General features: G+C 37.4%; 1 protein-coding gene across 1 annotated transcript; it reads right to left on the bottom strand.

The window, feature by feature from the left end:
• Positions 1–350: 350 nt before the first annotated feature.
• LOC118820471 (polyunsaturated fatty acid lipoxygenase ALOX15B-like) lies at positions 351–16,399 on the bottom strand. Its single transcript, XM_036588829.1, has 14 exons — positions 16,289–16,399; positions 14,164–14,368; positions 12,678–12,759; positions 10,714–10,836; positions 10,533–10,630; positions 10,279–10,448; positions 10,050–10,193; positions 8,585–8,788; positions 5,766–5,852; positions 5,471–5,643; positions 4,439–4,560; positions 4,202–4,302; positions 2,826–2,996; positions 351–1,050 (listed from the first exon to the last, which is right to left on the bottom strand). Exons 1-14 carry the CDS (start codon positions 16,397–16,399, stop codon positions 871–873), a joined length of 1,971 nt encoding a protein of 656 aa, XP_036444722.1. The 3' UTR covers positions 351–870.
• Between the last annotated feature and the right edge of the window lie 381 nt (positions 16,400–16,780).

The following is a 16,780-nucleotide window of genomic DNA, read 5'->3' as shown; positions in this document are numbered from 1 at the left end:
AAGTGAGGACCCTGTTGGGGTTCATCCTAAAGTTAGGACAGGATTTAGGAGGTTTAGTCTAGTTAGGATGTTTGTGTGATGCTGTTTTCTTATCTGGAGTTAATGATGAGATTATGAAGGTAGGAACTGTTATTCTGGAATAGCTACTGAACTAAATTCAGTCTGTACTGAAGTCGTCATGGAAACTAAACAGATCAGATTTCAGGGTTAAGAAGTTTCTGTAATACGGACCCAGTTTCTATTTTAGGAGCACATGCAGAATTCCAGAAATTCTGATATTTTGAATATATTAGAAGTCAGGGAGTTGAATTTAAGTTTGAGTTTGTTGAATATTTTCAAGAAACCATGAGACAGAACGCAAATGAAACTTATTTTATTTCTTTATTTTTATGATCATATTAGATTTAACAGCATCTGTATTGGAAAAAGAACCCACCACCTTTAATATAATCATTTGTAAGTGATATACTAGATTGACTCTTGTGTGTTTTCTTATTGTCTTTTCTATCCATTACCTATTTTCCCTTAAAGCCCCTGCTCTCTTCTTTTGTTAGATGTTTACATTTTATAATTTTCAATATTGAGCATGCACAGTTCAAGAAAGGAGTGTCTAAGGACAGGACTGTTAGACAAAAACTGATTTCAAGTGATAATCAGATTGTAGAAACTGTTCATTTAAAAGACAGTGACTCAAAGTGAAGTAACCACATCCCTTTCAGAAAAGAAGTGAAAGTAAAAGTAAAAAAGAATCACTTTATGTGCTAAGTCAGCACGTGCTGATTATGCAGTAAAGATCAGATACATTATGATTCAAAAATGAAAAAATAAAAAGTTTAGAGGTCTAAAGACTCCTCTGGCCAGATGACCACTCTAAAGGTCAACACTGTTATCCACATGTGTTGGTAGCAAGTAAAGGTAGGGAGGTTTAAGGCCTTCATTCCTGCTCTTTATGTTCTCTTCAAACTTCTGGAGATCTTTTTGAAAGTCTTTAATGTGTCTGCGCGCCTCATCATCGCCGAACAGCTCCTCTGTGTACTGTCCAAGCTGCCGCTGAAAGAATACAAGAAAAACAGAATGTTCACTCCTCACTTTACTGAAGAAGGTTCTGTTATCTTGGCATCAGTGTGTTGTAAATCTGTTCATTCTTTATGTGTGGGCATCACTGATGGTCAGTGATGAGCACGTCTGGATTAACCAGTTCTGTGGCTCTAGATGGTGATAAATTTAAGTCCCCACCATCAAGAAGATCTAATATAGAGCCAGGGTTGGGGGGGGTACTTTAAAAATATATTCCAGTACGCATTACTTGTTACCTGTTGAAATATGTAATCTGTAACCTAATCCAAAACAGTAATATAATCTGATTACTTCTGATCACAGTGAAGTGTGTACATGCTACTCTTAGTCATAAATGTATAGTAAAATTCATACATTAGCACTAATGATCTTCACTACTACTAGCTGGTAGTGTGTAGTAAAGAGTAAATAGTGGTAAATATGTGAAGATAGCTCTGAGGACAGTGAGGCAGCTGAATATGTGGAGGTAGAGGATATTGGTGAGTAAATATCCTGTGGGGGCAGTCATGGGCTGGGGGCAGTCGTGGGCTGGGGGCAGTCATAGGCTGGAGGTTAGGGGACCAGCCGGTTTGATCCCCTGAGCTGACAGTATGTGACTGAAGTGCCCTAAAGCAAGGCACCTAACTCTCAACTGCTCCACGAGCGCTGTGGATAGGGCTGCCCACTGCTCCGGGCAAGTGTGCTCACTGCCCCCCTATGTGGTGCTCCACTGCATGGATGGGTTAAATGCAGAGGTGAAATTTCCTTCGTTTTGGGACTAATAAGGTCACTTAATGTTTAAAGCGCTGTATTTCACATGAGACTGGACAGTGGAAGAATATGCAATGATTTATTACTGGTATAATTAATGACACATAAGTACTAGTTTTTTATATGAGTAAACATCATTATCTGTTCATTAGCAGTGTAATAAGCAGGAGTCAGTGCACAATTAGTAAGTAATTAAGCTATGAACTTATACCAAGCTAAATTAACAGTTAACAGTGTACTCAATTACTAATTGCTGAGTACTTAATCAGTCACTAAGTAATTAATTAACACTTAATTAACCCCTTAAAATCACAGTCCTATTACATACTAAGGCTTATTAACCAGTAACTACAGGGACTTCAGTGCAAACTGGCTGAGCTATTCTTAGATTATAGAAGGGTGTAATAAAACTCTGGGCCTGCCGGCGAGGCCATTGCCATGTAAGGGGTTAAAATAATAATAATTCATCTTCAAATTGCAACCTTTAATGTTTGTTCCCATTGCATAAAAACAATTAATAATAATTATCCGTAAATATGTGGTAATGTCTAAACCCTGTTTTAAATGATGAAGTAGTAAACTTTTACTTTTTCAATGCTTAATAAATCACTATTAAGTGCTTATTATGTACTTTCTCAAAGATTTAAAATAATTAATTGGAACCCTATTATAAAGGTGTGACTTCATAATGTATTTATAAAGATGCCTAAAAATAATACACTCATGAAGACTGTTTGTAAAACAATATGCTTTGATTTTGTGTGTCACTAAGTAAACTGTTAATATAATTCAAACAGTAGCACTTATTAATCCATAATTATATATATATATCTAATTAACAAACGATTAGAAAATGATTATTCATTTAAGCTGCTATTATTTAATAGTAATGGAGCGTCATTAATGTTTCATGTACATGTAGATCCTGTAAAGCTTTTCCAGCTATTTTATTCCCCATTTCTCCTTCTCTCTATGCTGTGTCCTGTATTGAGACTCACGCGGTCAGAGGATTTCTTGCTCAGAAGGTTCAGAACAGCCAGTATGTGAACTGTGGTGTTGACATCAGGTAAAGTGTCAAAAATGGTCTTCTTTGTGGCTTCTCCCTTCTTTGTGGGTGGAGGGAGTCTGAGGGAGCTGGGAAAGTTGGGCATCCAGCCACCGAAGTTAAACTGGAACAGCAGAGGCAGAACTGGGATCAGCTTATATAGTTTATTTCCAAGGTGGGAACAAGTCTCGAGTAAGCCAGTACCGAGTAAGCCTACAGGCCATGACACCATTCAGCTTCATATGAAAAACTGTATGATTAAAGATGATCATTTCTGATCATTGTTGGGAGCACTGGGAGAACAGGATTAAAATAAAAACTAGCTCGACATTAAAACTCCCTCAGTGAACTAAACACAAACTCCCTGTATAACATACTGAAAACAGCCAAACAAATATTTCTAGCATCACTTGTACAGTTTCTCTCTTTTTTTTCACTACTGCATGAAAGTATATTACCTTTGGGAACCAGGTGAAAAAAAACTTTAATTAATTTAACTACAATTAGCATGTTATACCAACTTTGACCCACAGGGGCTTTGACCCTTCATTGAGTGTGTATACATGCATTTAATAATCTGATAACTGCAGAAAATCAGATTTTGACAGTAATCTGATCAGCACATTTACATGCGCTTGAGTAATCAGATAATGTGAAACTCCAGATCGACATGAGTCAGACAGTAATCAGATTTCTGCCTTACAACCAGCCAATAAATTCACAGATGAAGACACGACATAAACGCAATGTAAAACTCAAATTTCATACTGTGTTTTTTAAAACATCACACCACTTTAGCTGAAAATATGAACATACATCATCTAGAAGATGAAGAATATTTACAGGCACTGAGAAATCTGATTACTGAGCTAAAATCGCACTCTCTTTATCAGATTTCTTAATCGGATTTCTAGATCAGAGTATGGTGTTTACATGACCATTCAAATAACCGGATAACTGCAGAAATCTGATTATGATCAGATTAATGAATGCACGTAAGCACACTCATTGATCAGGTGAAAAAAATGACTTAGCATTAGCATGCTAATTGTTAGCCACTTCAGTCCTCAGTATTTTTTTTCACCAGGGTCCTAAAAAAACGCTCCTACAGGTCAAAACCAGTGTAACATGATACGTTTTATTATTTTAGTATTAATATTAGACTTTTTTTCATACATTACCCATCTGGCTCACCTCAGAAATGGAAAAGAAAGTGAGGAAGAAGTAAAACTTTCATTTTTTATCTTACGCTTCAGAGCTTCGTCAAATTTGTCATATGACTCGAGTCCACACCTTATATAATATGAACTTCAGACAAAACTGGTTCACCTGGCCGTTGTTGAGTGCAGCATGTTGGGCAGACACTGTGAAGATCACCATGGTGACAAACTTGATAAGGTCGTCCACTTTCCGGAAAGACTGAGGAATTCCTGATGTGAGAAATTTTGGCAGAAATTGAAACTTTTAAAGTTCTAAACTAAGAAAAACACCAAATTCACATTTAAAGAAAAACACAGTTGTGCTGCAGGTTTGCAGTAACAACACTGCCAGAAGAAGAGACCGCACCAGTCCTGTCATTTCCCTGGAATCCAAACTGAAATATGTCTTTAATCCAGTCCTGCAATTCGCTGTCTTCTTTGACGTCCTCATCTTCTCTATAGTAACATCTCAGCAGTCCTCCCACAAACCTGAAAGATATTAAGTTATTCTGTCAGACAACTGATATTTACACACATTAGGCATATTTACAAATCACCTAAACAAAGTGGGTTTTCACAATTCCCATCATACACTGTTCATACACTATTTTTTACTGGAATTTCAGAATTTTTAACAAAGCAACATTCTGTATTCATACCTTTATTGTACAATCAACTCAATCAACAAGATATTTAGATATATTAAGATATATTTGTAATAACACAGCAAATTACCGTGACGTTAACACTCAGGATATGAAAGTTAAAACGGTATGAGCTTTTTAATAAAAACAAAGGGAGCACGACGCTCCCCACTAGCTGGAACTCCCTCCGTCCTATATAATGTGCTCTGTAAGTATGTCAGTGGGGGCAAAGGGACGTATAACACAGTTAGCTTGGTGTTAAATAAGACTGGAAATCATTTTTTACCCATTATACTCTGCTATATTATGGAATGTTCACTATTATATGACAAAAAAGTTTAAAATTTTAAATATTTTAAGATAATGCAATAACTGAATTAGCATTCTTGTTCTCCATGTTGCTTGGCAACAATAACATACTCTAAATGAGCTACACTTCTTGGTGGAATACTTGTTAATACTTTGTTTACTATTGATATTAACAATACATCATTTTTTGAAAGATGGTGTATTTCATGATATGTGATATATGCAGTCCATTATTTTATAAAAGCGATAAGTCACTTTATGTTGCACATTACAGTGATTTTAGCACAGGTAAGGGTGTTTAACGTTGCGTCATGACATGTCTACAGTAATAACACCCCTTAAAACTGACTTATTAGCCAAAAAAAGTCAAGCAGTGCAATGGACATTATTTTAGCTGTTGAATTTGTGATAAATGATTAAAGGGGAAAAAACTCATGTTACTGTACTTGAAGATGATGTTCCAGAGACCCAGCCCATCAACTTTGTAGTAGTAGTTGGGGATGTCCTCCAGACCTCTCTCCTTGATGTTGTCCGGCAGGCAGAGAGAGCTGTAGGTCAGGGAGGACATTGCCTCAGTCAGAAACCTCTGGATCTCATCGTCATGACCAATAGAAGTGAACTGGGAGATAAAAACAAACACAAAAAATCATCACTTCAAAGTAAAAAGTTCAGACCTTGACAGTCTCTGTTAATCTTAAAACATCATTCCTTTACATTTGAGTCACTAATAAATGTGTGTACCTGGGCGAAAATCCCATTTTTTGAGATCAGCGTGTTCCGGGCCATGATGTTGATGTGGAGTGTGTAGCGGGTGTGGGGCATGAGTAGCTGAAAAAATGACAACCATATTAATATTAAAATAATACCTACATTAAAACTACAATAAAATATAATAAAAAAAAAACATTTACTGCAATTTAAATCAAACAAGTGTTTCAAAATGATTCAATGTTTTAATTTAAAAATGTTAGCCTGGTTTATCTTACAATTTTGAGCTCGTTGAACTGTATATTCTGATAATTACAATGAACTCAAAATTTTAGGCAACAATATTATTAACGTTTTTATAACAGTGCATCATTTGTTACAGTCTACAAAATAAGTGGGCATGATTGACTACTATATAAAAAATATGAAAGTAAATGTATATATATATATATATATATATATATATCCTTTTTTCCACCACAGATCAACTAATTAACCCCATCATAATCATCTCATGATGACTTATTGCATCTTTTGTCCATTCATCCAGAAGAGCATTTGTGAGGTCAGACACTGATGTTGGACGAGAGGGTCTGGCTCACAATTTCCGTTCTAGTTCATCCCAAAGGTGTTTGATGGGGTTGAGGTCAGGGCTCTGTGTGGAGCATTAAGATTTCCCTTCACTGGAACTAAGGGTTCTAGACCAACCCCTGAAAAACAGCCCCATATCATCATCCCTCCTCCACCAAACTCTACAGCTGGCACAGTGCAGTCAGGCAGGTAATGTTCTCCTGGCATGGAGAACGGAAACCCTGCCATGAAGCTCCTGGAGCAGTTTCTGTGCTGATGTTGAGGCCAGAGGAGGTTTGAACTCTGCAGTTATTGATCAGCAGAGTGTTGGTGTCTTTTATGCTCTGTGCTCCTCAGAGCTCGGAGACCCGCTCTGTAACTTTACATGGTCTGACTCTTCATGTCTGAGTTGCTGTGATTCCTAAACGCCTCCACTTTTCAATAATAACACTCACAGCAGATCGTGAAAAATCTAGGAGGGAAGAAACTTCACAAACTGACTTGTTATAATGGTCCTATTTCCTATCCTATTACAGCACCACGCTGGAATTCACTGAGCTCTTTAGACCCATTCTTTCACTAATGTGTGTAAAGTCAGGCTGCATGGCTGGGGGGTTGATTTTATACACCTGGTAATAAGACTGAATGAAACACCTGAATTCAATGATTAAGATGTGTGTTCCAACACTTTTGTCCATATAGTTTATGCAGATGATACTCAGATCTATTTGGCCCTCTCCCCAAACAGCTAAGGTCCTCTTGTCTCACTTTGTACGAGCCTTGAGCTCATCGCTAACAGCTTTGCCTGAGACGAATGCAGTGGAGCGAGTGCTTAGCATGGACCGGACTTCACAGTTCATCCAAGGTTTCCGGTTGAGATGTGTCCTCCAGCGTTTTGTGGGAACAATGATCTCAGTGCATGTGCTAATATAGCCAGTTACTCCAGAAGCATAGTCCTCTAAATCAACATCAAGAGCCCTTTCTCAAAGCCGCAGTTGTAAACACATTCCAGTTTGTACTTTCAAAGCAGTCCAGTCGATTTCTTCATTCCTCACTTTAACAGTTTTACTTACTGGGGGAGCTTGCTTGAGGAGTTGTCTGTATGATGGATAAAGGAATATGGAGATATGGTCGTACTGTCCAAAGTGCAGCTGGGGCACAGCCTTGTAGGCGCCCCTCATGTTGCTGTAGACTTGGTCAAGCATGTTACTCACCCTTCTCGGAAAGCTCACGTGCTGATGGTACTTGGGGACGACAGCCCATAAGTTGCAGTGGTTGAAATCGAAGATTACAATGAACATGGCACCTGGGTGTGCAGTCTCTTGTTTGCTGATCATGTCATGCAGCTGCCCCAACACCATCTTGGGGTATGCTCATGGTGGAACTGTACATTTAAGGTCAATGCTAAAGCTAAAATAAATAATAAATAGTGTTCGTGTCGAGAGGACAGTGCAAATCTGCCATGATAGGCGCCATCTTGACATTACAAACAGGAGACGTCAGTAGGTCAGTTAAGCATATTTTGTTGCATTTATTATTATATTTACTAAATATTACAGCATAACAAAAGAAAAAGTAAAGCAAAAATATAGTCCTCTTAATTAAACTGTATTCCTTCAGAATGATTTTTAACATTTTTCTCAACTCAAAATGATACAGTAACTGATTACTTTGCTTTTCTTGAGTTGACTCAGCTTGAGGACACCAGAGTTCACACAACTCAAACTTCTTAGTTGAATCAAAAATTCTCTTAATTGTTTAGTTCTGCATCTCAGATAGGTAAATAAAATGAACTTGTTTTTTGATACTCAACTCCCCCAATAGCCAGGACTCTTTCCATCACACAATCCTGATAGACATTTTTCCTCTTGGATACTTACGGATGGCTACGGCATCACTCGGCTCAAAGAGAAAATATTTGTTGTTTTAACTTTAAAGCATCTCATGTGGTGCAACTGTCTAGGAATTCAGCCCAATCAGGAGATTATGAGTTTGAGTCCCAGCAAAACCTCAGCTGTCCATATCCAGAAGCCCAAGAGGAAAATATGGCAGATGGGACTGTGTGATAGGAGGACTGTCAGCTAGTGGAGAAACTGAGCGAAAAGAAAAGATGCAGCACTAGAAACAGTAGTTGGGAAATTTGGCTCAACTGTGAACTCTTGTTTCCTCAAGTTGAATCAACCCAAGAAAAGCCATGTAATCAGTTACTGAATCATTTTGAGTTGAGCTGACCTTTCATTTTTAAAAGTGTAGGAAATAAAAAAGGTCAGGGAGATGCTCACCTTAAACAGTGGATGGGCTGAAGGCAGGTTGCGCAGTGTTGCAACAGAGAAAACCTCAGCCAGCATATGTGTGCGCAGCAGGTGAAAGTTCAATTCATGCTCAATGAACTCTGCATGCCTCACAAAGATCTTTGCCAACAGCCAGTCCCACTCAGAGTCACTGGGAAGAAAGATGGGATGCACCTTGCTGGGTTCCTGGTACAACTGTAAGAAATCAAGCATGTTTCCAAAGAGATTCTATAAAGGGGTGGTATGCAAGATACAGGCCAAAACTAATTTCAAACTAAAATGAATTTCACAGGAGAATTACCACTCATTTAGTCATTTAGCAGTTGGACCTCATTCAGAAAACATTCTTTTTTACACTCCTTTTTGTCATTAAACAGTTTATCTTAAAATGATTCCATGCAGAAAACAGTCTGAATTTGACAGGACAGGTTCCAACCTGACATCCAAACTTTAGCACTGCAGGCCTTAGAGTTGCACTGATTTCTGGTATCCTTCCATTGCCATAGCAACAATCTACAGTTAAAGATTATGTAAATTCGCTGAATTTAAATAAAATTATAATAAATCAATTTTGTGTTTTGTTCAGGCAAGAATCAAAGTCATCTTACTGCAAAAAGACTGCGTGACAAATTCTGTATTTCTGTATTTACTTGCTTATTTTGTTGATTCTTAGGGCTTTAAAATACCCAGACGTTTCACATACTGACAAAAATTGCTGTTTGTCCTTCCTGAGAAGAATGATGCATGTAAATGGCTGCCTTGTGCTCAAAAAGCAGTCTGGGAACTGTTAAGTTGGGACTAAAATTCTCAGGGAAGAGAATCTTCAGCAGGATGTGTGGATCCTTTGGAAGATGGCAATGATCCATTTGCTTCCCGAGAGCCAGGAACAGCACAGCGTTTTCCCAACATCTTCCACTCCAGTAACTCTGCTACAGACTGTCTGTAAGAACGACGCTCTGAATGCGCTGTGTTCATGGTACTGACATAACAACCATGATGGATTCAGAAAAGTGGACTGGAGAGCAAACGGTATGTTTTTAAACTGTTTTTAAGCCAAAATCTCACCTGCAAGTCTTTAAAATCTGCCAACAGAAACATTTTCACAATGTTCATAGAAAAAGGTTTCCGTGTGCTACTGTGTTTCCTATCATATGGATATCTTTGAAGAAGCATAGAAAGCCACATCGCTATAGAAACACTAATTACTTGTTTGTTTAACCAGAGTAATAATAAAAATGACTGAAGCATGAAGCAAATTTCTATTTAGAGTGGAGGAGGTCAGCTTTGTTAGCTCATGTTCTTTACAACATGCAACAGCACTGACAAATCACTGCACTGAGTAGACTAAATGGCAGAAACAGAAGCTTTTTTGACTTTAAAGGGTTAAAGGATGGCTAAAGGCTTCTCCACTGAGTTTACACGAGTTCTGTAGGTGTACTAATAGATATAGACTTACCTGGATTGCGATTGGAATTAGCTTTCTGTCACGGGTGCTAAAGAGCAGGCAGAGAGGAGCGGCCAGATACTGCTGTTTCTTCTTGATCACATTTCCCACAATGCTGCTCAGCCTTTTATAGTCACAGAGGAAGATGTTTCCTTTCTGATAGAACAGAAAATAGAAACTAGAATCTCAGCATCCCTACGAAAACACTAGTAAGATGTATGCATTTGGTTTTGCACTCTACCTGCATTTCACTCTGTAAATCACTTCCTGGGAAGAAAGAATTGACCATTTCATTCTTGACCTGGAAGTTTTCAGGCAGCTCGGAGCATTGCTCAATCATCATGGGGTTCATTCCATTTAGCAACTGGTAGCCAAAGAATTCATCACTTTTCCAATGGTCCTGGACATAAACTACGGGAGCAAACACGTGAGAACATGCCAACATAGCACCACATCCATTAGTTCAGATGCATTTCTCATTGTTGAGAAAAATACCATTGTCTTCTGGGTAATTGAAGAGTGAAGAAAGTTCTTCTTCATCTTGCCATGAATGTGACCAGTGGAAGGAGGTTTCAATCTTCAACTGGGCCAATCTGTGATGCCAAATATTAGAACGTTTCACATGGGATTCATTAATATCCTCAGATTATGGATTATTGAATCATGCAGAACTTACGCTTTTTCATAACTGTAATCCATTCTCATTCCCTTGGTGAAAGAGAACTTGACCTCATTAGGCAAATCAGATGCACTGGCAGCGTCAATAACCCAAGGTAACCCAGGGTAATACTCCTTCCATCTGCAGGACACACAGTAAATACAAATAAACTGGTTCCTATACACAGATTATGAATTGGGTCTCACTGAGGAGAGTCACAGCACAGTGTGAACTGGACTGAAGTCTATAAAAACATGGTAATGCTTTCTTTTTCAGACTCATAAGTTCTATTTCTTAACCAAGTACATGTAAGAGAACTCCAGATTACTAGATAATTATTTTAGGTAACGTGGTGAGTTTAAATAATGAAATCAGATTGTTTTTTCTTTTTAAAGCCGGAGTGTGAAAAGCTGCAAACGGAGTTCTGGCTCAGTTCAACAGGTTTAGATACATATTCACAGTGTTTAGTTTCATTTGAAAAGACCACTAAGCAAATACAGCGAGGAGGTGAGTAATGCAAGCAGTTCTCATGCAAGTGAAGCCCAGTGCTGCTACTCACTGCTGCATTTTCTTTATTTCGGTTTATACTTGGTGTGCTCGGTTTTCTCAGTCTAAGATACGGTGGTTGCTGCATTTGTAGACGGCTCAGCCTCAGGATCTTTCCTTTTGAAAGACCCTGATTTTAACCATTTATCCATGATAGATATTTGGTGATGGACAGGAGGTGGTTAGAGGCTACAAATTTAAAGTGTTCTGAATTTGTAAATAACTGAGGGTAAAATTCAGCTTTAGCTTTCCTGCTATAGGAATTTATATATACTTATTTATATCTTGCACTAAGAAAGAAAGATATTTCAGAGTTGAACCAGGGATTTGATGGTCCAACGCTAAGTTATATCATATCTGGGATTTCAGAAGCGTAATTAACATCTTGGAGCGCCAGGTCATCTAAAAAGCCTCGGTCATTAAAATGTGTACAATTTCTTCTAACCACCGTCTGAGAGCGCGACTTTTTTATGTTAATGTTTCTAATGCAACCGAGAAGTAGTTTTGTCAGATCTGTCGGATAGTGAAATCAGTTAGTGTTAACTTGGAGGGGTCAGGCAAGGTTGGTCATGTTTTTTCTATAATTAGCTGCATTAGAGATCAATTTCCACATTTCTTTCAAGGATGGGATGTATTAGTTAACCAGTTCAGACTAAAATCACCTAAAATCAGCATTTCTGAGTTGATGTATGGATTTAAAAGTTCAGCTATTTCACTGACAGCATACAGCGCTACTACAGAACTGTTACTGCGCCCTGCTCACATTTAAGGTAAAATACTCAAAACATTTTTCTTTGGATAATGCATTAAAAGTTTTTGCCTGCATAGTAGATTTAATGTAAATAGTTGCTCCACCATCCCTGGCTTTCCTTTCAACTCTGTACAGATTAACATCAGATAGGGCTACTTCTCATCTCTTAGTAAGTTTGTAGCAAACAGGTTTCCAGGTCTGTGAGACAGTTTGGGGCGGAGGGGTGACCAGAATGGCTTATTGCTAATGAGATCTGCTGGATTAATAATAAAGTTAAAACTACATTTCCGCTTGATGCACGTATCTGTGTAGCTGATGCCAGGTTGATTGCAGGTGAACAGGGATAGCTATGTACTCATTTCTAGTTTCAGGTAGTTATTTTGTAAAAATAAAAATTGTACTGATAAAACTCCGATACCAGAGAACACAGGAGGATTTTCTTACTGTTGATGCTCTTTTGATGCTGCTTTCTTTCTAATTTACTTTTCCTACAGATTTCATTATCTTATGCATGCAAATGTTAAACAAAGGAATCCTTTACACAAGTATTGAACATTGTATTCACTTTTATATTTGTAGGGATTATTTTTAGGTTTAGTGTAGAATTTATTCTTTTTTTTTTTATTTGTTTGTTTGTTTGTTTGTTTTTTGTATTGTTGTGATATGTGACATTACATTTACTTACTTGAAGTTCTGGCGCCGCTCATTGAGCTCCTCTTGTCTTTGGGTAAGGAGTTCAATGTGAGAATCCTGGCTTTTAAGTGTAGCTACACAAAACAAAAACTGTGACTGTGAGACGGTGATTAATCCAGGTTTAATTACTCAGAATGTAATTTAACAAGACTCGATATTCATGCTGTGGTTAATCCAGGATTAGATACTCTGACTGTGACTAAACCAGGTTTAGATACTCAGACTGTGATTAATCCAGGTTTAGGTAGTCAGACGGTGATTAATCCAGATTTAGATACTCAGACTGTGAATAATCCAGGTTTAGATACTTAGACTGTGATTAATCCAGGTTTAGGTAGTCAGACTGTGATTAATCCAGGTTTAGATACTCAGACTGTGATTAATCCAGGTTTAGATACTCAGACTGTGATTAATCCAGGTTTAGGTAGTCAGACTGTGATTAATCCAGGTTTAGATACTCAGACTGTGATTAATCCAGGTTTAGGTAGTCAGACGGTGATTAATCCAGATTTAAATACTCAGACTGTGAATAATCCAGGTTTAGATACTTAGACTGTGATTAATCCAGGTTTAGGTAGTCAGACTGTGATTAATCCAGGTTTAGATACTCAGACTGTGATTAATCCAGGCTTAGATACTCAGACTGTGATTAATCCAGGTTTAGATACTCAGACTGTGATTAATCCAGGTTTAGATACTCAGACTGTGATTAATCCAGGTTTAGGTAGTCAGACGGTGATTAATCCAGATTTAAATACTCAGACTGTGAATAATCCAGGTTTAGATACTTAGACTGTGATTAATCCAGGTTTAGGTAGTCAGACTGTGATTAATCCAGGTTTAGATACTCAGACTGTGATTAATCCAGGTTTAGGTAGTCAGACTGTGATTAATCCAGGTTTAGATACTCAGACTGTGATTAATCCAGGTTTAGATACTCAGACTGTGATTAATCCAGGTTTAGGTAGTCAGACGGTGATTAATCCAGATTTAAATACTCAGACTGTGATTAATCCAGGTTTAGGTAGTCAGACGGTGATTAATCCAGATTTAGATACTCAGACTGTGAATAATCCAGGTTTAGATACTTAGACTGTGATTAATCCAGGTTTAGGTAGTCAGACTGTGATTAATCCAGGTTAAGGTAGTCAGACTGTGATTAATCCAGGTTTAGATACTCAGACTGTGATTAATCCAGGTTTAGGTAGTCAGACTGTGAATAATCCAGGTTTAGATACTCAGACTGTGATTAATCCAGGTTTAGATACTCAGACTGTGATTAATCCAGGTTTAGATACTTAGAATGTGATTAATATTTAAACATACTTGGACTAATTAGTCTTGGACTAATCATGAGTACCTCCTCTGATTAATTTTTTTACCTGTTTTCTGGTTCTGTCTAGCTAATGGAGGATCAATGATTGCGACTATGTGTATTAATTTCTGTGATAAAGCTGCAAATTTGAAATCTGACTCACCTTTGTCATCCCTTAGATACACAACGGGCTTTCTGCTGTCCAGCCACTGGTAACACGGGAAGTAGATTTTCTCTCCTTCGGGTGTGGTGACCAACAGTCTCTCACAGTACCATTCATTATTGATGACTATACATGGTCTGGCCTCCAATTCAGCTATTAGAAGAGTACCAAGACTTTCTTTGCAGGATATGGTGATTGTGTTTTCCTGTTGGCACAAAATAGCTTCCATCTTAATTATGAACTTTACTGACATAGCTGCCTTTAAAAACCTGATGGCATAGTAAATGCAAACTCAACAAGCATGCAAGTATTAGAGGGCAGGCAATAATAAGAAGGACCTGGAGGATAAACTAATGTTATAAGTCTATCAAAGATCTTCAGAAAACAATTTTCAGAATTAGACATGATGGACCAGCTACTGAGTTAAATACGCTAAATGATAGCTATGCAAAGGCCATACGAATGACTGTCTTTTGCTGTGTCTCAACAACAAATCAGTGGTGCAGAATTAAAAAGACAGTCTGGGTTCCATTCCTCACTGCTCAATGTCATCATTTGCTGTTCTATTTTGTTTTCAAGTTGTCAGGTCTACTTTAACAAATTCTATTCCTTTGATAATCTTATTTTTATGTGCCTTTTCACACTCTCAGCTGAACTGTTCAGAAACTGTAGGAGCTCAAAATAGAGTTTACATTGTCATATAGTGACAAATAAGTGTAGGAGACATGTAAATATTACTAATCTTGCTGAGATATTTTTTTAATTATTCACTTAAAATCAAAATGTGTTAAGTTGCGATCAGAACACCATACGCTGCATCCTTCTCTAAAAGCTCCCTCACAGAAAGTTCCTACATGAAATGGTTATGAATTCACTGCCTGATGACTGAGACACTGTTTTATGATAGTTTAGAGAACTTAAACTCCATTCATGGTGGAGGGATACATGCAGGGCGCTGTGAGGCAAAATAGTCCCCAAAGAAAACTTATTATTTCAGAAACTGCTCAATAATACAAAGTATGTAGCGAATTTGCTGTATAATAATAATAATAATAATAATAATAATAATAATACATATTCAATAACAATAAAAATGATAATCATTCATAAAAATATTCCTTTCATCAATATTTAATTTGATACTTAATTAACAGTTTATCAAGAAAACCAGGTAATCACAGTGCCTAATTCCAAGTGGCTAAAGACATTTTTTTAAACATTGTTTTTTCATGAATGCATTGTTTTTACATACTTTCATTCATTTATTCATTCATTCATTTATTTATTTATTTATTTATTTATTTATTTATTTATTTGTTTGTTTGTTCTTCTTTCATATATGAATTAATTTTGTTACTTTTTATTTTGATTATAACAATAGTTTACATTATTTACAATAGAATTATCGTGTATTTATTTTATAATGATCAGTATTATAATACATTTTACACAAACAACTGATGATGGAGGAAGTAGTAACTAAAATTCATTATGTGGTGAAAGCGCACTGTGTCTTGCTGAAGGGTTGTGATGATTTATGTTCTTTTAATATGTTGGGCAGCTCCTATAACCAGTTCAGTTATTTGCACTGCGGCTTTAGATCTGCATCAATCAGCGCATTCCCATAATCCACCGCAGGAGAAGCTGATCAGGAGGTGGATCTGTAATATGTAGGTCCTCATTTACAGGTGCATTTTTATTGGCCCTTGTTGAGGACACAGGTGAAAATACCACAGTGTGAAAAAGACACAGACAGGCTAATCACTGCCATGGTGACTCTGATTATCTCTTATTTCCCATGCTGCACATTTTTATGCATGTTTTGGTCCACAGTGCGCCAACTTGAACAAACAGCCATTTTTATTGCTCGTATGTTTATTACTACTCCTAAACTTCACGGCAGGCAGGCTTTTTGGGGTCATGTTTTGTTTCTTCATGCCCCCAGACCCCTTTAATAAAAAGTAAAGGCTTAGCACCCTATGAATAAACCTCTATTGACACGCTGACAAATAGTAAAAGGCACGGGTACAATGTCCAGAACAGATTAGGAGTTCTTGTAGCAATGATGTTTACATATTTGTGTGTAATTAAAAGTGTAAGTCAAAGAGGATTTTAAGTGACTTACCCAAAAGAGTGGAAGCCTCTGGGGTTTGCTTTGACAGACTGTACCGATAAGCATGATGTAGACAGGCTCATCTCCTTTTTGACCAAGGACCTCGACTGTGTAATTCACCATGATCACGCTGCAACTACAGATTGATTGGTTTCATTCGTTTAATCATTGATTGGTTTTTATTTGTTCAATTATTTGTGTGAATTTGTGTAAATAGCAATAAAGGAAATACATAGGCAAAACATATTGAATGCATATTTCTATAATTATAAAACATTAGATTAGATAATTTTTTTTCTGTCCATTTTCTTGGACAACACACACACACACACCATCTAAACCGCTTATCCTTCTGGGTCGCAGTGAGGTGCTGGAGCCTATCCCTGCTGTCATTGGGAGGAAGGCAGGATACACCCTGGACAGGTTGCCAGTCCATCGCAGGGCAGACAGACAAATAGACATACACATAGGGGCAATTTAGCATGTCCATGGAAACTCATGGAA

This window comes from Colossoma macropomum, unplaced genomic scaffold (genome assembly GCF_904425465.1).
Source record: "Colossoma macropomum unplaced genomic scaffold, Colossoma_macropomum, whole genome shotgun sequence".
NCBI lineage: Eukaryota > Metazoa > Chordata > Actinopteri > Characiformes > Serrasalmidae > Colossoma > Colossoma macropomum.
This window is presented reverse-complemented; position numbering and strand designations above follow the sequence as displayed.